Source organism: Dermacentor andersoni, chromosome 7 (genome assembly GCF_023375885.2).
Source record: "Dermacentor andersoni chromosome 7, qqDerAnde1_hic_scaffold, whole genome shotgun sequence".
Lineage (NCBI taxonomy): Eukaryota > Metazoa > Arthropoda > Arachnida > Ixodida > Ixodidae > Dermacentor > Dermacentor andersoni.
The window spans coordinates 156,812,816-156,837,885 of record NC_092820.1 but is presented as its reverse complement, the minus strand read 5'-3'; the positions used below and the strand labels follow the sequence as shown (position 1 = coordinate 156,837,885).

The window sequence follows — 25,070 nt, the reverse complement described above, 5'->3', positions numbered from 1 at the left end:
AGACATTTCGTATATACATAACGCCGGAACATCCGGCCACTCGCGAGGACGCAGCGACGACAGTGCGGTGAGCGATCGAGCGCGCTCATGACTCAAACTGCTTCGAGAATCCGAGAGAAGATAAGACTGGCTTAACTCATTCGTTTGTAGCACTTCCACACTGTGGAATTCATCCCCTTCAAAACGATAAATGAATAAATGCATCCCTCTGAAACTGAACTAGAACAGTGCCTCTTCGTTCTCGTGCAATGTAATTAAAGGCCTATCTCAGTAACCACTCATTTCACATTCTCTCCATTCCTGCATTGAAGTTGAAATAACCAGACGTATATATGCCGCTTTTCTGCGGTAATAAATATGTTCCCTACCTTTTGCTGCTCTTTCGTTGTTAATGTACTAATTACATGAACCCCTCTCACAACTCCTAAAAAAATAAATTATGGGGCTTTACGTGTCAAAACCACTTTCTGATTGTGAGGCACGCCGTAGTGGAGGACTCCGGAAATTTCGACCGCCTGGGGTTCTTTAACGTGCACCTAAATCTAAGTACACGGGTGTTTTCGCATTTCGCCTCCGTCGAAATGCGGCGGCCGTGGCCGGGATTCGATCCCGCGACCTCGTGCTCAGCAGCCCAACACCATATAACCACTGAGCAACCACGGCAGGTCTCTCACAACTCTTGATTGAGTTCTGGGGTTCACCTGTAAAATATGTGCTAATGTTTCTCTTCACAGGAAAATAAAATTTATTGAGTGAGTGACTGATTGATTGATTGATTCGCGTGGCTTAAGAATGTCCCGATGCAACGTCCGAGCTATGAGAGGCATCATACCAGCTAACGTTAGCCAAGCTGTTGAAATAAAATAAAAAATGGTTTAAGATAAGCTTGGTGCAGGATACGAATTTAAAACCTACACTGTGCTCGTCTCGTCGGACCTCTGCCAACCTAACATCGCAAGTGTTACAATCGCGTTTCTCATCGCGATTTTTTTAACATTCTTTTTTTTAACAACTTGGCTAATGTAAGCTGGGACGCACGGTACAGTGAGTGCAGAGCTCGGGATAAATATCGACCAACTAGTGTCGCATGCACGTAGTGCGAGGAGGAACACAGCGCAGTGGTAAATGCCAACCATCATCAGCCCATTTTTTTTAAATGTCTACTGCGGTAACGTTTATATAACGTTTGCGTAACGCTTCTATAAAGGTTGCACTGCAGGACGAAGATCTCTCCCAGCGATCTCCAATTATCCCTATCATAAGCTATAGCTTATTCCAACTTCCGCCCGCAAAATTTCTGATTTATCACCCCCACCTAATTTTCTGCCGTCCTCGACTGCGCTTCCCGTCCCCACTTGGCCCCCATCCTGAAACTCTAACGGTCCACCCGCCGGTTATCTGCTCTACGCATTACGTTGCCTGCAAGCATGGTAAACGCCAATATATATACCGCAACTCCATATAGGTTCATTCCAGCCATATAAAATCACCTTTCCTATATTCGAAGATCCACCGAGTCCCGACATTGTGCGAGTCGGGTTTCAAGGGAAATCGAAACCTTAGCGTGACACTCATCCCGCGCTATACGGGTCACGTGGCTCTGAAGCGCACTGCAAAAAAAAAGGCTACGCGCGTGCCGTTTCTACGCTATTACGCGATGAGGCGCGCCACTCCTACGCTATTACGCGATGAAACAGCTTGAAACAGCAAACAGCGATGAAACAGCAACGGCTTTCTTTCTTCGGAAAGCAGCGGAAATGTGAAACGTCACGCCATATCGCCGACGTGCTGCATGTACCATATATACCGCTGTCCTCGGAGAAGCGCAGTCTATCAATTGTTGGCTTGCCGACTGAGACAGCCGATGATGCAGCAGCCTCTAACACGCGAGATGCTTTTAGCTTGCATTGCGCGGGGTTCTCTAACTTCCACGTAGAACTGCGAATGTCCACATATATAGAGTATATATAGTGCAGACATTCTGTGCGCCACTGCGTGCTTAAGCCGCGACATATACTGACGACCGACTGACGCAACGAGTGACCGCTCCGTCAAAACGAGGGCCGTCACTAATAATAACAATAAAAAAAAAAAACCTCAGACTGAAATCAAGTTTTCCACTGTTGCTGCACAAAAAGCAAAAGAGAAAAGAAAACCCCTAATTAAACATCCAGTCGACCCACGGCAAAGTCCAAGCACATAAATAAAATGATAAATTATGGGGTTTTACGTGCCAAGACCACTTTCTGATTATGAGGCACGCCGTAGTGGAGGACTCCGGAAATTTCGACCCCCTGGGGTTCTTTAACGTGCACCTAAATCTAAGCACACGGGTGTTTTCGCATTTCGCCCCCATCGAAATGCGGCTGCCGTGGCCGGGATTCGATCCCGCGACCTCGTGCTCAGCAGCCCAACACCATAGCCACTGAGCAACCACGGCGGGTAGTCTAAGCACATGGAGAGGTCTTCAGGCGCACACATTTTCTGTGCACCCGAATACCGCCACGCAATTCAAAACTGCAATGAAGTATACTTACTTCGTTGCATGCGGCATGCAGCAACGTGGAACGTCACCCCAAAGGGTGTCCCAATTATCACGCACCAGGATTTTTTTTTTAAATATGCAAGTGCCACGTGGCTGGACATAACCAAGGTAGTATACGTTGTATTCCGCTTAATTACATTAATAGTATTAATTGGTTAATTAATTAGCTTCTAGAATATTATAATCTAATTAAAAGTGTCAATGAGAAAATTTTAGAGCAACGTGAAAAAGAAACTCCCGCTGCAGCTTTTTGTTGCTCAATACGCGCTACATGAGAGTTTTTTCGAGCGCGAAAGAAGTCCGCGAATACGCGCAAAATTACCGCGCAACTGGCCGCTCGAGGAACTGTGTGGTCTCCTTATGAGTGCCTCATAATCATATCGCATGCAGTTATGGCATGTAAAACCCCAGAACTTAATTTTTTTATTATTATTGCTTCTATATCTGTACCTTGCCCCCACCTGCTTGGGCCGCAAGCAAGGCCTGCGGTACGCGCTGCGAGCAAATATATATGACGCATCGCGCTACCGAACACGAAGTTGCGCGGGTTCGATTCCCGTCGAAAAACCTCCCGTCGCGCTACCGCTGGCTCACACTTTTTAGAGGCGTAAGCCTTTAGCGGCTCACGAGTGTCCGTGCACAGTCCGTGGTGGACGCAGGAAAACGGTGATCACCGGCGAGGGGGGGAGCAAGGAGAGGAGGCGCCATGCCAGTAGCGCTATGCGAGTGGGCGCGTGGGAGAGGGCGGACATGCGCGCGGGGGTGCGCGCACATCGGCGACAAACCTTGCAGCCGTATGCACACTAAAACAATTTACAGCCTTAAAAGTGAAAAAGGGTGTAAATGTGTCTATAACTCACACCCTTAGGGCGTGATTTATATAACTGACACCCCGAGGGTGTGAGTTATAGAGACATTTACACCCTTTTTCACTTTTAAGGGTGTAAATTATTTTACAGTGTGGCTGCGCTTGCGTCCAATGCTCGGGGCCACGGCGGCGTCGGTTCGCAGAACAGTTCAGACAACAGCAACGCCTATCGCAGTTTAGCTCAGCAAAGTGCCCATAATTTTTTTTTTGACACCTTCAGGAACCCGTGAGAGCTCAGAGAGTGCTGACGCTGCAGTTTGCCCGCGTTGTTGTTGGCAGTTGGCATCTCGTTGGTCGGGCGTCACCGCACAGGATCGCCGGGGGCTACACGCCCGCGTATACACGCACTTGATTGTGCGCATGCGCGATCGAGATTTCGCGACCAACCGCCAACTCACTCGTCACGCTTTCCGTTTTGTACCATTACAAAGCTGGCATCATTCCACACCACACTAAGCCAGTGGGCTTTATATATATATATATATATATATATATATATATATATATATATATATATATATATATATATATATATATATATATATATATATATTGTCGAGCGATTTTCACCTTTATTTTTTGTGCTTGCTTGCATTTACACGCCTGCAAGCTTTATTTCGCATTCATAATCCTCGGCCCTGATGGTATGGTATGATGAACTTTATTTAATGTCCTGGAGATCAACCCTTAGGTTGACGCAGGCGGCTCCCATGTCGGGACGGTAAGGTTTAACCTTACCGCCGTATCATGGGCCTTCTGGACGGCCTGTACTTGATCGAAAAGACCTCCACTGTGTGCAAACACAAAATAAACGATTAGCGAACAGAGTCCAGGGCCCCGTAATAATTAAAAAAAAAAGTATAGACTCGGGTAAATCGCAGGCATACAACCCCGCACAAACACGCAGATGGCAACTTCCTGCGTTAGCAATTTATTTCAAACAAACGACGGGGCCATTTCTGGAAGTTTCCATCCTCTGGCTCGCAACACGGAGCGCGTCGAGTGGACGCAGCTCACCTCCCGTGTTTTTCTTTTCTTTCTTTCCTTTTCAAAACCCCGTGCCTCGCTGGAAGTCTGAAACCAGCTGCGCGGGAAGAGAGGCCTCCCGAACGATGCTGAATCGTCGGAATAGACTGTCCCGCCGAGCCTCGCGATTACTCTTTTTTTTTTTTAATGCTTATCGTGATGCAACGATGCAGCGCCGGAACTAAAGGCCAGTTTTCATTCACAAATCATACAAGAGGCGCACAGCTGCACGAATTGTAATGACACTGCAGCGGGATCGAGAACCGTTGGGTCCCAGTGAAGATTGCGCTGTGAAACCGCAACAGGCGCCACGTGGATATATATATATATATATATATATATATATATATATATATATATATATATAGTCAAATCATAAGAAGCCAACAAACACTGACACCAAGGACAACATAAGGGAAATTACTTGTGCTTAATAAATGAAATAAAGAAAAGATAAATTAATGGAAATTAAAGTGGATGAAAAAACAACCTGCGGCAAGTTGTTTTTTCATCCACTTTAATTTCCATTAGTTTATCGTTTCTTTATTTCATTTATTAGGCACAAGTAATTTCCCTTATGTTGTCCTTGGTGTCAGTGTTTGTTGGCTTCTCCATGATATGACTCTCTCCATATATATATATATATATATATATATATATATATATATATATATATATATGTATGTATATATATTCGTTGTTTCTGTGAAGACATCTAAGTGATATTTAGAAAAAGATCACGTGTGACAGCTAGACAGCACAATTCTAAACCTTGGGCTGCATTGCTCAAACAGGCGGACATCATTTGCACGGGAAATCGAAAGGCACAATCGACTAATTAACGCAAGTTCACTCATTAAGGGTTTGACTAATTACCTTAAGGCACATATCGGAATTTCGCGATTGTAACCAGGGAGACCGGAAGGCGGAATTCAATAGGAAGCAATCTTCAGGACGACACTACTTCCGAACTTTGATGCGACGAAATAAATTTGCCAGCTAAATTCGAGCTTCAATGCATAAAACGATGTTCTATTAAAAAAAAAAGGTAATTGAAACAACAGTGCATTTTTACTGCAAGTACGATGGCGCTTATCTCGAAAACGTCATCCAAAGAATTATTTTCACGTGGATATTCTTTGCAGGCTCACCAGCTATAATTCGTAAATTGCAATACGTGCCGGCACGTAGGGCAATTAGTTAAGAACAGAAGTAGTGATTTTTGTTGTTGTTGTTAATTAGTCGATTATGCATTCCGATTTCACTTACATGCAATTCCCGCCTCTTCGAGTAAACCAGCAGAAGAACTACAATTGCGCTATCTGCCACAGGAGATAGAAAAAAAAAATGACTTAAAAACTTTCGCAGAAACACCTGGTATATTTACCGCACGTTCTCCTATCACCACGTGCATCGATATCTGTCCCAGCGGCTCTGACGACAGCGGCGAGCGATGAGCAGCGTTTCTAAGACTTTGGTAGGCAAGAAAAAAAATGTATCCAGTTTATCGGTCAGGCTAGCGGGCCACGCAAAACGATGTGGGGTCAAGTGGTGCGCTTGAGCGCTGCTCTCAGCCTTGAACGTGTCGGGTCGCTGACACACGCAGACGACGGCATATAGTCTCAAAATGTCACGGACTTATTGCACACATCGATGACCTGAAATTAAAACACATCTAACGATAGTTAGATATGAATTTAAACAGCACATGCTTAAAACGTGGTGGCACACGCCACCGCCCCACATCAAAGGGGAATTTACTTTTACGTTGATCATCATCGTCATCGCCGATGGGTGTGTCGTAAAAGCGCCTACGTTCGCAGACGACACTGTCGAGTTTCACATGATCCCTAAATGTCACTCAAGCGTGCCGAGAAAACTGAGCGCTGCGTTTCTAAAGTCGCAAGGTTCAACTTTTGGTTACATCGAAGATGTAGCCGAAAATACGGCCCACGTGACGTTGGAGCAAGCGTTGGTTCCCCCACAAAACGAGAACCGCAAATATAGTTTCAAAGCGACGCGGCTCTCGCTGCGTCGGGACATGTGGCGAACACATGCGTCGCCGACAGCGCGCGTGTCATGAATCCCAGAACGATGCAGACGGCACTGCGAGAAGAGCACACCCATCCGGTGTTTCGCATCTAGAGGCTTTCAGTAGCAACGGGACCAGAAATCATTGCGTCGAGACGCTGCACGCACATAGAGATCGCTGTCAACTTGACCTCTAATAAGGCTCAGATCAACACGAGCTCTAACATTGAGGAGACTCCGTACGCCTTAATTCTTAGCGACACCGAATACCAGCACGGAATGTACTGTGACGTGCTGGATAACTGCAAGGGTTGCTGTGGAGCATCGTTTATGCGTACACATACGATGGTGCTGAGTTTCACCGGAAGCGCAGCTATCCGTTTGTGCGAGTCGAGTTAGCGCGGCCGCCAGACAGAGGCGAAAAGAAAACAGCAGCACGCAAACTCACCTGTCGTAGAGGCGGTTGTCTGCCTCGCAACGCTCGTCGCGACGCTCCATCCACTGCTTCCCGTGTCGACATGTGGTGAGCAAGAGCACGTCTCTGCCGTTGTTCAGGTGGTGTAGCGCGTTGCGCGTGTCCGACCCTATGCCGTAGACGTAGCGCTTGCCTTTGAACACCAGCAAGTAGCCCTTGTCAACGGGACCCGCGCCCTGGATGGCCGGCTTGCCTCCGCGCTCCGGGTGAGCCCTCGGGAACAGCGGCAGCGCGATGTCAAAGCCTGGCCGGAATGCCGACTCCGGGATGCTGCTCTTGGCGAGCATCGCGAGCCCGATGTCGAGCCCGAGCTCTTCGCTGTAGTCGGGCCAGGTGCCCGAAAAGAGGTTGAAGATCAGGTGGTTCTGACCGCCGTTCCACAGCGGAGAGTCGGTCAGCCGGGCCGTCCGCGCGTAGTCGGGACTGAGCGGGTCGCGATCCAGCGTATCCACAGCTGGCACAAACACACATGCTTCCGAGGCGTCCGTGGTCGCGTAGCTAGACTGGCGGATCACCCTCAAGATTCGCTGGTAGACCGCCGACGCGGGCGGTGCGTCCGACTCCGAGGGATAGACGTACACCTTGAACTCACGGCCGCGACACCGAGAGAAGTCAAAACACGAGTGCATGCGGCAGCGACGGGAGTCCGGCGGCACCGTGGCGGAGTCCGTCGAGGTGCCGCCGCCGCGGAGAGCCTCGCGCAGGCGCCGCCGGGACACCGACACGTCCTCGACGTCGCCACTGTCCGCGTACGGTCGCAGGGAACCGCTCCCGTACGTCTCGCGTCGTCCATGGGCGCTGAGTACGAGGTGTCGGTAGCAGAGAACCACCAGGGCCGAAACGCAAGCAGCCAGTAAGAGGAACAGGTAACGCTTTTTGGCTTGCATCAGGGGCGAACACCGGGGGCCCCCGGCGTCCCGGATCGCGCGCGCGGCACCCCAATACCGCAGGCGCCCCGGCTCACGGCATCCCAGTTGTCAGCGGCGGCCCACACGGCCTCGAAGTCCGAGCGCGAGACGCCGCCGGAGACGACGTCGCAGCCATCTTGACGGCGCTGCTCCTCGCCGAGCGAGCGGTAGCTGCTGGCGCGCGCAGACGACAACGCCGGCGCGGTCCGTTCGCGACTTTTTGCTCGCTTGCCGCTAGGGGCGACACCGTCGAAGCCGCGCCGCGCCGTCCTGCAGCTCAGCTCGTCCGTTCGTTCGCGCAGGACGTCAAACTGACGGCAAAAATGCGTGTGAAATGCTCAAATCACGTCACAACAGCGGTGATAGTGGCCTTAAATAAGCTAGCCTGCGGCCGCAGCAGTGAATGCGGGAACGAAAAAAATAAGAAAAGGAATACCTCATCTGGCGGGACAGCGCACGTAGTTCTCGCTAATAGGCCGCGTTTCTTAGTTTCTAACAGCAGGGGCACCGCTACTGTGATGAGCTCATTTCTTGCCCTTGAAAAAGTCACGGGTGCCAAGGCGTCGGTTATCTTAGTACACCGCTTTTCCTGTAGACACTACTACACTGTGCCTGCTGTGTTACCTGAGGTGCTTGACTCGCATATCCCTTTGTCTTGGGCTGACAAAGATGGAAGGCGAGAGCACGAGTTTCCGCTCTTTGTGCCAAGTCGCAGAGTATCGGTTTCAGTCTAGACGACGTGCATACCGCCTCTCATATATGGGCCACAGATGCGCTTGCACTAGCTACAGTACAATATGCCACTACAGGCACATATTGGGCTCGTCTTTTGAGAGTGCATTCGATTCAGCGCTCCGATGATCGTGTAAAATTACGATAAAGCTGTTATTACGGTGACAGATGACTTTAGCAGCATTAGTCCGAATTCGTTAACACTACGAGAGCGTGCTTATGCCCATGATAAAGCTTAGTCACACTGTTTACGACATTTGATGCTTTGCAGGAGCGCTCAGAAACAACCAGTCGAAAGTGGCAAAAGTAATGTGCATGCAAGTTAGTCCATTAATGACTACCGTACCATGTCGCTCAGTGCATGCAAGTCAACTAATGACACGGTTTCATGAGACACTCCATTTATTTCTCTTTTTTCCCCTCCCAAGTACAAAAGCCCCTACGACTAGAGTTTCTCAAGCACACACACATATTTTCTTCACTCATGCGTACATGCAACCTCTCACTAGAAAAAAAGAGAGCACACAACTTTGACAGATATCACAATGCTATGATATCGCACAACTATGGCACACACACGAAATAAACACACCGCAATTACATGTTGCCAAATGTCTTTAACAAGAACTTATGTCAACAAGAAGTGTATATGTCAATGTCGATTATGCTGAAAACCGCACACAGTGCAAATCAAGCATGTGGTCACGATTACTGTAAAGAGCACCACTTTTGACACTTTTGTTGTTCAGCTTCCCAAGCCTTTGTTGCATTTCTGGTAAAGCATTCCAAATCTTACAACAAGGTTTGTCCGCACAGTAGGCACAAATAAACAAATCACAGTACACTGAGACTCTGAGCAAGCAGCTGAATAAAATTCACAATAAGGAAGGACTACTACTGAAATAAATAAACTCATATTGTATATTTATTTACCTTAATAAAAGCAAAACTGGTTAAATAACTATGAAACTGTACTATGAACATTTTTTAATACAATGTCCATGTGTGACCTTGGTAGGTCAGACGCTAATTTGCTCAATAGATAAACTTGCTTGTGAAACGACATGCCTGATATCTGATCCATAATCTGTCCTGCCAACAGCTTGTGGACCGACAAAACTTAATAAATATACACAGGATGGACACAGGGGCTGTTAAAGCTGAAATAGAACATTAACTTGTTTCAGACTAATCATCCTTATTTTGATCGAAAAGTTCAAAAAGTCACTGTTAACCACTTTAATATTAACAAAGCACTTGCATAAAAGGCGCAGCTGAACTATATAAATATTGACTCGCATGATAATTCACAGTCATCACACAAGCATAACAAACCTTTGTAAAACTGTTGCCTCAGCTTACTGCTTATTGTGGTTTAAATGCTTCCCTTGAGGAATGAAGGCTGCTTATTACAGAAATGCTTCCCCAGTTAGCAATGCTTACGAAGCCAAAATGTCTAAAACAGCCAGAACACAGCAGCGTAACAGCAACAAAAGGCAGATTCAAATTAAAATGCACAGCTCGGACAGACACCCATATGAGTAAAATGGCCTGCCAAGTCAGCATTAAACGCACTGCGACCAGACTATAGGCACCGCACAAATGGCATTTGCCCTTTAGCATCTCTAACAACAATTTACTTAAATTTTATCAAGGCAGTGTTGTACAGGAGGCAAGGGAAATGCTATCAAAATTCAGAAACACTAGCATCAGAGCCATTTACTTTACTGACTGGAGAACCAGAAAAGAAAGGGAAAGAAGAAAACACAATTATATTTCAAAGTGCTTTCTTATTAGAAACAACATCCAGACATTCAGATTTGTTATGCAATTATGTGTTGCTTAAGGCATGGAGAAGTGAGTGTATGTGTTGATTGAGAATGGCTCGGACGACCGAGGAGACCAGTAAAGAAGTCTTAACAGTACAGGACACTGCCCATTCCAGCCATTCTATTTTTTGCCAATGTCTCTTTAAAAAGAGCCACGGGAACTTCAACATTAATGCAAGTCACTTGCATTAGAGCATTTCTCTGCCTATGTGTTACAATAGGGTGTCGAACCTCTTAAAATTTTATGACAAGAGTTATTACAAGAGCAACAACCCATACTATGGTATCCATTTACTACCACAGTTTCAGGGATGTTGCTGTTTACAAGCACAGGCACTGGCAAGCTTCCGATTTTTCACCACAGATATGGAGCGGGCAAGACAGACAATGGGGAGCCACAGTTGCGCCGCAAAGCAGAATCACCGCAGATTTTGACATTTTTATCTGCAGATAATCGCAAATATACAAATCAAATTTGCAGCACAATACACGAAAATTTATGGATATCTGCATTTGTGACATGATAAGAGTTTCTCTTGTTCGAAAATGTATAAAGGGCATCTTCTACACTGAGCTAACTTGAAAACACAGTTACTTTTGTTAAATTTTCGATATAATAGACTGATAGGATATGGGACTGCAAGTTTCTTGAGGGCCACAGGCTCGCTGCTGCCAAAGTGCATATAAAATGGGCCATAGCTTGTTACTTTGTTCAAAACATTTGTTCCAGCCAGTGTGTTCATTAAACATATATCTACATTGTGACATGACAGCATTAGCTGGAATACCTTAAGATATGGGTAGCAAACCTGAGAATCGTCATAGAGTACTGAATTATTGGGAAATCATGTGTACAGAGATGCCAAGCAAGTCCATCTTCTAAACAAGCCTGAGTGCTGCAAACTGAAGGTCGTTCCAATTAAAGGCACATCCATATTAACAATGTTACATTGCACAGAACTCGGCACAGGCAAGAAACGTGTGAGCATTTAGAATGCACGAACTATACAAATGCTGCTGAAGACTCACAGCAATGAAACACCTACAGCTCTAGTAGTACACTGACCAGGCATAGCTTGAGCACAGTATTGTTCAAGCACATCCAAACAATATTGCCTTGCCCAAAAAGTTGTTCACTAAATTAGTTGTCTGTAGTAAGGATGCAGGCAGTGACTAACATGCAAAACTGTCACCTAAAAAAACAACGAATGGCAAGCAGCTTGCTGTGCTACGAAAGGGTCTCAACCAAATGCTGCAGTGTGTTGCCGTTGTAAAAGAAAAAGGTGAAAAAAAGGAGAGGACACTGAAACATACAGAACACCTAGCACAGTAATACAGCAAATTTGTGGCATCCCACACACCGTGCATCATTTCTATAGACACAGCATGCAACTCACAATAAACTAGTGTCTCAATCATTGATCACATGCGTGCACACGCACAAAAGATCCTTACGAAATCTGGCTAGAAGAGCAAAACAAGTGCAAAAAACAAAACAAGCTTGACAGCTGCACACCAAGCAGATGCTGTACACAACACATATTAAACAACATGACTACACACATATTCCACCATCTTAAAAACTTTCAGCACACATGCACACACACACAAAAAAGGACTTCTTTTTATGCAGATGCTTTCTCCCACTGTGCCAAGGCAGGCAGAAAGATCAAAATTTTTAAAAAGACACCGCTATACTAAATGTTTCACAACTCGCGCTCAGTTACACAGACACGTGGCTACGAACTAGTCACACCATTCTACGCACAGGAACAACTGGCATGATCTGAGGTGGTACTTTATCACACGAGTTTTGCAGTTGCAAGTGGCCTCTGCATGCCACACTGCTGGCAAATTGGACTAGCTTCTGAGGTGCACCTGTCCCTGGCACACTGCACACAACCTTTCAGCCAAGAGGTTAGCTAAAGCAGCAGCTTGCAACGAATTCAGTGCACGACCGGGCATTGTGGGATGACATCCTGCTAGGGCTGCTGTAGAACTCAAGCCCATAGGCAAGGCTTAAATGGTTCAACGCAACCAAACATGCAAACACAGCCTAGAGGGGGTTTGATATTGATTCTGTGCTCTGTCGTAAGGCAATGAAAGGAATGAAAACAGCATTCAAAGAAATCATGTTACAGCCGAACCTCAATATAGTAAACACGAATGTTCAATTCAATTTTCAATTGCGCTTTGTTCAACATCCATCAGATGTTTGGAGCACCGACAAAAAGTCTAAGAAGGCTTGACTGGGTCCGTGCATATAACAAATTATCTGGCATCATGAAATGAACCTGTTTCTAGCCAATGCCAGCGTGTCATGAACATATGCTTATAATGACCATCAAATATAACGAAGGCATTTTCACGTCATCTGAGACTTCGTTATGATGACATTCGACTCTATAGGTAGTTATGCGCTTCACATAAATTTGCCAAGTATAATGTGGCTAATTTAAGTGTAAAGAAGAGCATTTTATCTGTGACCCCATTTTCACACGTCAGCATTACACAATACACATGAACACATCGAATGTATAGTGACAGAGGTGAGGCAGCACAAACTAGTGCAATCACTAAGAGCTGTGAGAGCGCAAAGTTCAAAAGGCAAAAGAAAATATTAATTACTATCATAATAAATAAGCACAACTATTCACTCGCAACTACTTTCACACTCGAGAAAAAGAGAACAGGTGCAAGTACTAAAAAACCCTTCAAGGTGCATTTTTCCTGCTGCGAATGCATTGACCTTGACTACGCGTGCAGCCTTGATTCTTCAACAGGAAGCAAAGCTCCCTCGTGAGGACGGGCATGCAGGCTTTTGTTTAAAATTTCAGATATTTTCATTCCGTGCGACAGTCTGCTACTTTGCAGGCATGATCGCCAGCATGTCATCTGCGCGCGGCACTTGTCTATTTGCAATGACCAAACCTAGTACGGGGGTCCTTTGTATACAGTACAGTGGTTACGTGCCAGAGAAGAAAGTTCGAGTTCATCTGCGTTTCGGCAAACCCTATTTCTGTTTGTGCGCTTTATGTGCCAAGGCTCTGTGCTGTGATTTCACAAGCAGGCAAAAACACGCAGGGCTGGGCAAAGATACTTTGCACTTGTATCAAGATACGATAAAAGATACTTGGGCAACAAGTATTTGAGATACAGATATAAGATACTACTGCCGATTATTGTACCTGATACGATACTTCCCATTTGTATCTAAAGATACCTTGATACATTCGCAAATTTCTTATTACAGATCTACTTAATGCAGCAGCAAATGAGTATGAACGAAAATGTTTGCCTTAGAAATCCTTTAACTAAGACTGACCTCGTATCATTTTAATGAAATGTCTGTTAGTATATAAACAATTTTGTCTTTTTTGCTCAAGGTATAATATTTTCTTTGCGAAACAATTTATTGGGGTTGCCTTAGCTGCTTAACAACATGAAAGCTCTTTATATGCTGCGACATCAGCTATTTTTGCTTGTCACTTTTGCAATTGATGGTAGTCGTTGCTCTGCTTTCCAGCCAGCTAGTGGGTCGCCATCTAATTACGAGAATGTTAAAAAGAAGCCTCTGCACGATGGCGCAAATACCACTGTGGAATTTTACCTGGTACCGTAAACGTATTACCGTTTGTTGAGATGGCACGAGCGCCACCACGCGACTCTGCTCTACCAATAGGCATGCACATACCTCATCATCTGCCCTCGCAGGAGGGCTCTGGCGGAAAGATAAAAGGATGTCGCTGCCTTTAGTTTTATTCAGCTGGCTTAATGGCAGCAGTATCAGCTTTGAAGGCTGAGTCCAGCCAATGTGTAGTTTCGCATGACGATGTTGCGATAGCAGTATCTTGTATCTAAGACACCTGATACATTCCTTCATGTACTGGAAATACAGATACTGATACACGTCTTCCCAGATGTATCATGATACTGGTACAAGATACCCAAAGAATATCTAAGATAGTATCTAAGATACATGCGTCTTCCATACTGCCTGACCCTGAAAACAAGGCATTTAAAACCCACAGATGTGCATGAATTCCTCCCAACATAGTTAACATAACTCAGAGAAGAAGGTAAAGAGGAGGCAAGAATGCTACATGCTTATATAGAAGAACTAAATTTTCTTTAAAGTGAATAACTTTCTTTGGCTCCTTCGCCTGTTTTTGTGGTCGGTGGACAGGTTGGACTTTCACCACTTCTACAAAGGCACAAACACGTATGGTGCATGCATTTGCGTGATTAAGTTGCAGGGTGCGTTCACTGCTGAACATCAACTACTACAGCTCCTTGAGACACACGTGCTGTCCACCTATACTACGGCTAGAGATGTGCTGTTTCTGTTCTTTGTGGAATTACGGAACAAAATAACAAACGCTGCCTAAATATCCTCAGTGCAACAAAAATACGCCATCAACAGCACCATTCCTTTAATAAGACGAATAGCTTTCTTGAAGCATTCAGCAAACCCACTTACATTGACAAACATCATCGACGGTTGCTGCACAATTAATTCTAACATTTCCTTTCGTTTTGGCATGAGCCCAACAGACAATTTATTTGCTCTAAATCATGTATACTCTTCTAACAAGTGTCGAACGTGCCAATGTTTTTGCTTCACTATTACTTCGATATAATGAGTCATTAGTGTCCGATTTGTCACCAATGGTGTCATGAAAGCGAAGTGCCAGTTGCAGGTGAATGGCTGTGCAATTGCCCCCTTCCACCAACGCCTATGTAGTCACGTGTTGAATAATCAAGAGGGCCTGCTACCATAATAGCCGAACTAAACAAAATACAATGTAATACAAAACACACACGACTATGCACGAACCAAAGGAGCAGGCTTTTGTGGCACCTCTTGGTTGACTCGTTCACATACAAACATTCGTCATAGTGTTTTTTACATTCTACTCAACACAACTGGTCGTATTTTGTACAAACTAGCCCCATTCTTTGCTCTACTGTTTCGAGAGAGGCCGACTTTCCACATGGGCAGCCATTGAGCCACACCAGCAAGCACCTTGGCTGGAATGGGTGGGATGGATTGGATTGGCTCCTCCCTCCAAAAATGTCAGATGGGGAGTCCCCAGTAGTGGTCAGGTGCTGCCCTCAGGTATGCACCCTGTTTTTCAAACCTCCATTGGACATCCCTGTGCGGTGGTTGCCAGTCAGCGGCTTCACAGCCACTGATGGTCGGGGGCGTGTCTCGAAAAGCGTGTCCGAATCCGAATCCGAAGCCATCAAGCTTGTTGTCAATGTCTTGCCTGCATCAGTTTAAAACATCACAAACAGCTTCAATGGTGCAAAAGGCCCTGTTTATCTGCAGTTATTAAATAAAAAAAAAAAATGAACAAACAAACAAAACGACATGGAGGCAGAGACTCGCACATACCCTGCAGCCTTACGGTGATCATCACAGAAACTGTAATGAACTGTGCACATTTCAAAATTTCAAGGTGCGATACATATAATGAAAATGGCCTGAAAAGGTACTCATAACCTTGAGTGGGAGATTTCGAAGCAACCTTCGTATTTAAATATATGAATGCATCAATGTGTCTATATTTAGCAGCTACTGTGCCCATTAGATTGGCATAAAACATATAGATAAGTCAATTAAAATTTCAGTATCTGTAAATTATCAATATTTTACTTCAATTGTTGTGATTTATTTCATTTTTTTATTACATAGCTGCAAGACTTTAGACACGCAATGGTAAAACTTCAACTAGAAACTGCCAACATTACAGACACTGCACAGCAAATAAATGCACATTAAAATTAAAAATAACTTCCACTCAGCCAAATAGTACATACAACATAAGCCAGGGCCAAAAATTCTCTTATCAATCCAGACATGACTGCTAACTCAGGAGCATACTTTAGGTTATTAAACCTTTACACTAATGCAATTTGCACTACACACACAAATTTGCTGAAAATTTGATAAAATTTGGTTAAAAAAAAGATCTCCAGTTATTCCCCTCCCCCACAACCAAGCACACTTATCTACTGGCAGCCTATTTCGCAAACCACATTGCCCAGAAACTATATTCTGAACTTGCAGCACAGAATGAAATTGTGAAAACTTCAGCTGACAGGGGTTCTTCCTTTGATAGCTATGCGAGCGCCAGCTTACCTTTGGGTATGAGGTCCAGACTGTCCTTCTCAATGTCACGGGAATCCTTTAGCAGTGTGTAATTCCTCTTGATTCTTGGCCGCCGGAATTGCATCCTGTTCGGGAACAATACGGTTACTGTTCAGTGAACCTTTCTGCAGTCTCTCTTGTATCTTTTTTCTGCTTGCTTGTTTGTTCTATCATGTTCAATAATCATACCTCACAGCGCAAACAAATGAATTAAATTCTGGAGTTCTACATGCCAGAACCACAGTCTGATTATGAGGCATGCCTTAGGGGGGACTCTGAATTAATTTTCACCACCCGAGGTTCTTTATTATGCACCTAAACCTACAGATACGAGCTTTTATTGCATTTGTCTTGATTTTGTCTAATTAGGGCTCTCCCGAAACTAATACATCAGTTGATAAGCACTGCAATTATAATCGAACAATAAAATGATCAAATTTTCTTCCAAATATTCTGCTATATTACAAAATTTTATAGCAGTCACTACAGAACTTACCACCACGAAAAGAGAAGAAAAACAGTGAGGCTTCAGTCATTTTCAAGAGGCAGCTGACAGCAATGTCAAGGTTTGGGCCATGTGCGAAAATGAGCCATGACATCCCATTCCTGATGAAGTGAAAACTAGCCTTAACCCTTGGACTGCCATGCCCAAGTATACTCATTCTGTGTTTTTAGCGCGCTCCCTGCCTCCCTGCAAACAACTCGCGCAAAAAATAACATTGCACACCTGTCACGCCATCCATGGAGAGGATGAGCAAAACAAGAACAAAGTGAAAGCAGGAGCCAACATTTTCAACAACTGGACTTGTCTTCTCCAAGCTTTCACCTTGTTCTCGTTTTGCTTATCGTCTTGAGTTTCCATCTCCCACCTTCCCTGTGTTTTCCCTGGGCATTTATGGAGAGGTCACCTAAGCACGCGGAAACCTTGTAAGTTAAATTTCTGACAGCAGGTGGAGCAAATGGCTCGGTACTCTGTTGTTTTGTCATGACAGGACAGTCATGGTGAACCAGTGTGATAGGTTCATCTGCGCTTTGACAGGGGTACGAGATTTGAGAATACTTGATGAATGTTGAACCGGAAGAAAACAACAACGAAGAACCAGTCTCTATGTAACACGAGATGTCCACTGAGTCAGCAAGAAAAAAAACGGTTGTCCGGAGTTGAGTATCGAAAGGGCAGTTGTGGACATGACCAACAAGGCTTGTCCAACTGTCCAGACTACGACAGGTGAAAGAATTTATGAACTGTTCACAAGTACTGAAATGGAAGAAAACGGCGATGGAAAATCGCCTTCTACGAAACATGAGATCTCCACTGATCCAACACACATAAAAAAACCTGGCAGGGGCGTAGTAGAAGTCGGAAAAAGAAACTTGCCAGTCAAAGGCTTAAAATGCAACGCGAAGAGCACACGAGAGAAACCATCACTGAAAAACCAAGCGCCTGCTACCACAGCCTATATTCAGTCCAGCAAACACAATGATGACTGGCAGAATTGCAATGGCAGCAGCTGCAGCAGCACTGCGTGCTGGGAGCCTGAATAAGCTAGGCAGGCCTGAGCGGGAAAAAAAAGAAAGGAGCACCTTTGACATAGTGAATAAATATGAGTGTCAAGTGGCTACCGGCATACATAGGTGGTGATCTGTGGTGTCAACCCTGGTTTGTTCTCCATCCAGGGGTACTACTCTGGACATTTTCAAGTTCTGGGATATTGTCAAATCCCTGTAATGGTGGCAGTTTTAACCAATCAAAGAGCCCCGGAGGGTTGCTATGGCTTCTCTGATTGACTCAACATGGCGCCATTACCAAATTAAAAAAAATATATATTATGGGGTTTTACGTGCCAAAACCACTTTCCGATTATGAGGCACACCGTAGTGGAGGACTCCGGAAATTTCGACCACCTGGGGTTCTTTAACGTGCACCTAAATCTAAGTACACGGGTGTTTTCGCATTTCGCCCCCATCGAAATGCGGCCGCCGTGGCCGGGATTCAATCCCGCGACCTCGTGCTCAGCAGCCCAACACCATAGCCACTGAGCAACCACGGCGGGTATTACCAAATTTGACGATGACCAGAGCAGTACCTGAGGTGCATGGTAAGGTATCTGCTTTTGCCTACCAAAGGTCGGCCCCGACTCTAGAGCCAGAGTTCATCTGTGTCATCCCTGTTTTGCATATTTTTGTATTCAATTTGCTTGGCAGAAAATTTTGCAAATTAAGTTCTTTGAAAGATCTTTCTTTTTCCTTGATATGACAAAGGCATTTATTTTTCCTTTTGTCCTTCACTTCATTAAGAGATAAAATAAAGGAGAAGTAGGAATAGTGAACTACTTTCTAAGGACACATTGTAATCTTTGTTTGTTCACATATTTCGTTATCTGCGCAGTGAGGCTATGTGAACAAATACAAATGCTAGCCTGCTTGCATTGCATCCTATTTGCATCATTCATGTCACTTGTCCCATAGCACTTGACAGTTTACAATATGAGGCACTGTTGACCAGCCTAGTTCCTCCGACTGTTTTCAAGTCACCAGGATGCCTTGACATAGCTGCTTCCTCATGAAACCCTGTTTAAAGAGACACACAGCTCTGGTTGAAAAGCGGCACACAGCTAAATTTCTGGGCACTGCCTCTGCAACTGGGTCGAGCGTGTTCACCTTGAACAGAAGCAGGCCAGGCCCCACAGGGATGTGGACAGGACGCTGAGCAGCAGGAAGGCAATGATGATGACATACAGGACACTCCAGTCTGCAAGGGGAAAGGAACAGGCGGGGCAACTACTTAGCAACCAATTTCAACATGCAGGCTCAATATTCGTTAAGGTAAGCACACAGTGTGCACAATGCCCAAGCATTTTCGAAACCAGTTTTTGCTAAAGCTTGCTAGACTGTTGTGTGAGGAGAGAGTGGTGGCATAAGCAAACCAAGAGCTCTAAGGGAGGAGAGGCAAGGTGTGATTCTTGGAGGCCATGCACGTGGTTGACTGTAGATGCCAGGCAGAGGACTAGGTGGTGTGAGTGTGCGCGAATGGACAGCATGGCGGAAGAGTCGCGGCATGCAGGAATAAAGTGAACATTTGTGACGAGCGTTTACGAATATTGAACTTTTTCTGACCCCATTTAGAAAGCAGACATACATAAAAGAAGTTGTTGCTACTGCTAGGTTGAAAATTCACATGATTAGCAATAAATTTTGGTGAAGTAATTCACGTAAGTCCCAAACCTACAGCTGGGTTATAGAAGATAATGTACGATATTAGGGGGCTCTGGGTTATATTCAAGGAATTTGACTTCTTTCAAAATATGCTTGTGAACCTCACAATAGTGACAACACTTGCCCACCACTGTAGCAATCTCAGCCGGAGAATGCCACCGGTACTGAGCCCCCAGAGAAAGCGTGCGAAGCTATTAAATGTTCTACGGAACTTGCCAAAAACAACATGCTAGCATGTCACAATAATGAACACCGAACTTTTGTTGCTGCACACTGATAAGCATGAAAAGACCAATTTGTGCAAGCTTGTAATAGTATAAAGCAGGTGCTTTCAAATGCAACAGTGTGTGCTTTCTACTAGTGGAACATTTTATTGGTGGAATTGTTTTTATTATTATTATTATTATTATAGTTAATGTTGTTGTTGTTAGCAAATTCTAGCTTGTCCTTAAACACATGAACCTTCACATGAACACATGAACCTTGTCCTGAACACATACTGGGTTATCGGAGACGTGAGCCACAGCAACAATGATGGTAGCGACACCTTGAGGCACTTTGTTCAAACACATGGTAGACTCATTTTTGTGTTACATGAGTGTTCTTGTAAAAAAAGTGTAAAGAAAACTGTGCAGGAATGATCACATGACTGCCGAAAATTTACACCAGCAGCTATGTAGAATATACAGCTGGTCACTGCTATAATAGCTCCAAGTCTTCTCTGGTTAAACTCTGTACAACCTGCAAGGATTGAGTGACAGGCTAGTTGGTTCATTGTCACAGAAAGAACAGCGTTTCAAGAAGGGACACAAAGGACGAACCACACACACACTGCGCTGACTAACAACTGTGTGTTATTATCTTGCTTAGCCTTATATACAGTGCCTATGTACTGCCTTAATGTACTGCATATAAGGCCTAGAAAGATAATTAACACGCAGTTGTTAGCGGTTCCTCCTTTGTGTCCCGTCTTGAAGCGCTGTTCTTTCTGTACAACCAACCTGGCTGCTCACATCTAATTTTCTGGTAACCCAGGTACTCTGCAAAAGACAATACGTTTACGGACAACCTAAAACTCCCTATCAGTATTACATTTTCCACCTACGTTCTCTACAATGCACAGCTCAAAAGCAACATGGAGTAAATTACGTGGTACTCACCACAGTTGCTCTCACGGTCCCCTAGGCTGGCACGGACAAAGTCCTCCATCCAGAAAGCTTCGCAGACACAGCGCTTGCTGTACATGTCACATGTACCGTGCCCAGAGCACTCGTTCTGGCACACTGCACAGAATTATCAGGGGAAAAGAAATCGGCATTAAAACGACGTGGTATGTGAATATGCTCACACATGCACACACAAAAAAGAACACCGGGTCATTTGTGTGCAGGCTTAACCATCAAAGAAAAGACACTGCCTTGGGTTGGAAGCTATACAAAGCCTAAAGCTTTCTTCTTTTCAAGCCAACAAAATGTACCTTCATAGTGGTAATCCTAGATTCGCAGCACTATAAACCATGTAGGAAGATTCGAAGCTTTCGACAGAGAGTAAAGTGGCAAGGCTGCCATATTCTTTTTATCAATTATATGGAGATTCCAAACACATTATTGCAGTCGTTGTCGCTGTGATTCCGCATAAAGTCCAAGGGCGATAAAATCGTCACAGCGCGCCGCATACTGTATGCCCGAGTGAAAGGGCGCAAGGGTGAGCCGGCGATCATGGCTCAATCTTGTGTGCTCAAGGGAGGAAACTGGGGAGGAAACGTGCAGTCTTCCATCATGCACAAGGCTCCGGAGAGAAGGGTAAAGAGGGCGGGGGATTCTATTGCGGGCCACTTTATCTTGAAAGCCATCTGCAACGGGGCAGAGTCCACCTTGCACTTTGTTTTCGCGGCTTGGTTCACGTTGATGGGAGAGACAGCACGAAGGTCAATTTGCTCGCTGCTGCTGCCGCACTTTCTCACTCCAGCATTCTGACAGCGAGTCTGCGCGGTCATTGAGTGAGATGTGTTCATGTTCGCTTGTGCGTGCGTGACAGCATGCTTGTTAATTTATTTAGTATGCCTATGTTCACAAGTTTATACGGCCAATAAAACTATTATCCTTATTCATATAGCTGTCCAATAATTTGCTATCGCAATCGATGCTTCGCTTTTGGGAGAAACTGCGACTTTTTCTTTTACTCAATAGTTGCTCAGCTGTGAGGCCATTCAGGAAAGGAATATTGGTGCTGCTGCATATTTCTTTCTCTTTCTCACAAAATATGTGGGCACACATCCCTGTTTTTGTAACAGTGCAGCCACATGCACCTTCGCTTTTAAAACCGATACAATTAATCGACCGCAATTAATTCTTGACTAATTTTTAAACCTGAGACGCGTGTGAAGTGTTGTGCAATGTGACATTGGTGAAACTTGCTCTCACCAACTGTGTCCACCGAGATGACATCCCAGTCAAGCAGTGCACTGTGCGTCCTCAGTCTCTGCTTCAGTCGAGCAACCATGAGGGGACCCCGACACAGCACCCAAGAGCCCTTGGCATTTTCCTTCTCCGCCACAAAGATGATTCGGACCCTGGGATGATCGGTCATGGGAGCGAACAAAGCCACTCTCAATCATAGCAGGTGTCATGCCACTACGGGGGAGACAGGTATAAATGGCTACCTCCACTAAACTACTTGCTCATTTGTAATCAAATTTCATACACAAGCAACACTTGGGAGCCAATTTTGTTTATTCCATGTTTGGGTTTGGCCCTTACCCATTTTATCCAGAGTAAATCAGAAACATGCATTGTATACTCAGGCACAAAACCAAACAAACACGCTTCCTCAGTGAAAGCCATAGTGGTGCTACCAGGGAGGTGAAGCCATTCTGTATTTCTCATAACTGCAAGAGGAGTTTCACCATATGAGTATAGATGGCGCCGCTGCTTCTTTGGGTTAACAAATCTGCTGTTTACATGCAGCCTCTCCTCTGACTAAATATATGTCTCATTTATTGTGGACGAAACTGCCAAGTACTGCTTCTAGGCCTATAACCTTGAACAAAACACATTGCTAACCCTTGCATTGCAGAATAGTCAATCATACCTGTCTCCCGAAGAAATGCGACGTTCAGTACAACAGTCAAACTGAACAAACAAGTACAACCGGCAAATTAGATCATGCAGAAATCACCTTTCTTTGTTAAACTGCTGTGTACTAATCCAGCACCTGCCTATTTCATAATGTGGTGATGGCTAATGCAAGATTTGGCTGTAGAAAGGAGAAAAGGTTCAGATGCACTTCTGCCCAAGTCTCTTAACATGAACATTGGACCAGAGTGTGCTAAGCGCATGTCTGATTGAAGGATCAATAAAGTCGGCACACAACGAGCAACAAAAGGCGACTTATCCAATTCATTCCATTTCAATGTTGCATAAAAATCCAAATACAGGTACCAAAGAAAAAAGAAAGTGAAAGAGAGAAAGAAAGCAGACTAGATAAAGAAGAGTAGTAAGACGAGATGGACTAGATTATGTTGTGTTTCATTAAATTTACACTTCTTTCTACACAGCTTGGCATCTACTTTCCGGGGCCATGTGCATGCGCAAGCCCAGCACACATATGCAAAAATATGCACAAACATGCACATGTTCCTGAAAGGCTGGTAAACGCTTCACAAGGTCCTCAATGTTTACAAGCTTGAAAAGAACTTTGCTACAGGAGACGTGTGTGCTAAGTGGGTAACACACCGAACATGATATCTGATATCAATAATGTTCATAATTAATCCAGCAACGTTAAACTCGCTCTACATATCACCCCTAAGATGGCTCGTTTCAATGGAAATCAACTCAATACAGTTCTCACAGAACTTTGGAAAACATTGTGAATAACGGCCATATAACGCTTTTGAGCACTTGCTTAATTTAAGCAGACACTACCTTCGAGAGTCTTGTTGGTAGTTCAGGTCCACCAGGTGTACTCGCAGCGACTCTCCGTCGTGCAACAGCAATTCAAGCTGCTTCAACACCGTGTCCTGTAAGAGTGAAATGATTTCTTCATCCATCAAATGCATCACCTCGCCTCACACAAAGGTGAACCAAATACAGTCGGAGTGCTGCCATGTTTTTTTCCTGATTATTCTTTCCAGCATGCATAGCTGACAGGAACCATGTTCCTGCCTCTATAAGTGACATTCATCATGTTTCACTAGCTCTGGGAGCTACATTTGTTTATGCCATTTATCTATGTGTGCCTTTCAACATATCTAGGGGCACATAAATGTCACTGCGCTTTTGGAGTGTCCTTTCAAACACGTTTACAGAGGGAACATGCATCTTTTCACCAGTACTACTAGTAGTAAACCCTAGAGCACAGGCACAGCAGCTGGAAGATTAAGTTCACGATTTTTCAATGGATAAAAAGCACTAAGCCAATGCATGGCAATGTTCACCATTTGCTTACCAACGGCAACAACTGTTGCTGCCAGCGTATGCATGTTGCTGCCATATTTCTTCAGGGCTTATGGGCCTAATGAAAAACTGTAATTTCTAGACCAATGTACGTGACATTTCCATGCTTAAATAAAGCATTAAACTGAGCTCCCCTATATGTACTCAAAAGGAGCAGTGGGTGAATATATGGATTTTCAATGGTATTTTCATAAGGGGACAAAGGGTTAATATTGAAAAAGACCAAACACGATTCTGGTTATCTGGAAGTTAGCGGAGGGTGCACAGAGTAGTGAAACTAAGCCATGAGGCAAATCAATAAATGGGGCTGGTTGGTTAATACTGTTTTTTAAAGCGCACTGAATCGAAGAGCCCAATCTGGAGGAGAATCACAGAAACACAGGCAAATGCAGATACACAGATTTGGCACGCTTAAAGAAGCAGGCGAGAAGCAGCTCAACGTGATAGCAAATACTAACCAGCTGCTCCTGAGTGAACGTCTCGATGTCGACATCCAAGAGCAGTTCCACCTGTTGTGCCAGGCTTGGTGTCGGCTTCACAATGAGGGACGCGGTGTCTTGCCCTGTGGCGCCTTGGGCATCGGACACGGTCAGCGTGAACATGTACCGGCCAGGGATCAACTCCGATAGACGCAGAATCGGCGAGAAGCTAGAGTTCTCCAAAATGTGCTGCAGAGAAAAGACGGCACACATCCTCGGTATGAGTACATCTGTATTTTATGAAAGGTGAAAACACTACCCGTAATGTTTTACATCTTTTAGGGCACAGTTTTGTCACACAATTGCCATCATTGTAGCAGACATCTCTTTTTACCATGGTGGGTGTTTTT

At 44.8% G+C, this 25,070-nt stretch overlaps 2 protein-coding genes across 3 annotated transcripts in view; both read right to left on the bottom strand.

Annotated features, from left to right (window-relative positions):
- ttv (exostosin glycosyltransferase 1 ttv) overlaps positions 1–8,624 on the bottom strand; it is a 180,172-nt gene extending 171,548 nt beyond the window's left edge. The window contains exon 1 of the mRNA XM_050180657.3: positions 6,919–8,624. Coding sequence (XP_050036614.1) covers positions 6,919–7,832 — 914 coding nt within the window. The 5' untranslated portion in view covers positions 7,833–8,624. The remainder of the gene's footprint in view (positions 1–6,918) is intronic.
- A 345-nt stretch (positions 8,625–8,969) lies between these two features.
- LOC126533489 (dyslexia-associated protein KIAA0319-like protein) overlaps positions 8,970–25,070 on the bottom strand; it is a 42,380-nt gene continuing 26,279 nt past the window's right edge. For both annotated transcript variants that reach the window (XM_050180658.2, XM_050180660.2), the window contains 7 exons: positions 24,700–24,909; positions 23,711–23,805; positions 22,208–22,356; positions 20,945–21,067; positions 19,230–19,320; positions 16,560–16,654; positions 8,970–15,684 (listed from right to left, as the gene is read on the bottom strand). In XM_050180658.2, the coding sequence (XP_050036615.1) occupies positions 15,530–15,684; positions 16,560–16,654; positions 19,230–19,320; positions 20,945–21,067; positions 22,208–22,356; positions 23,711–23,805; positions 24,700–24,909 (918 nt within the window). In that variant the 3' untranslated portion in view covers positions 8,970–15,529. The remainder of the gene's footprint in view (positions 15,685–16,559; positions 16,655–19,229; positions 19,321–20,944; positions 21,068–22,207; positions 22,357–23,710; positions 23,806–24,699; positions 24,910–25,070) is intronic.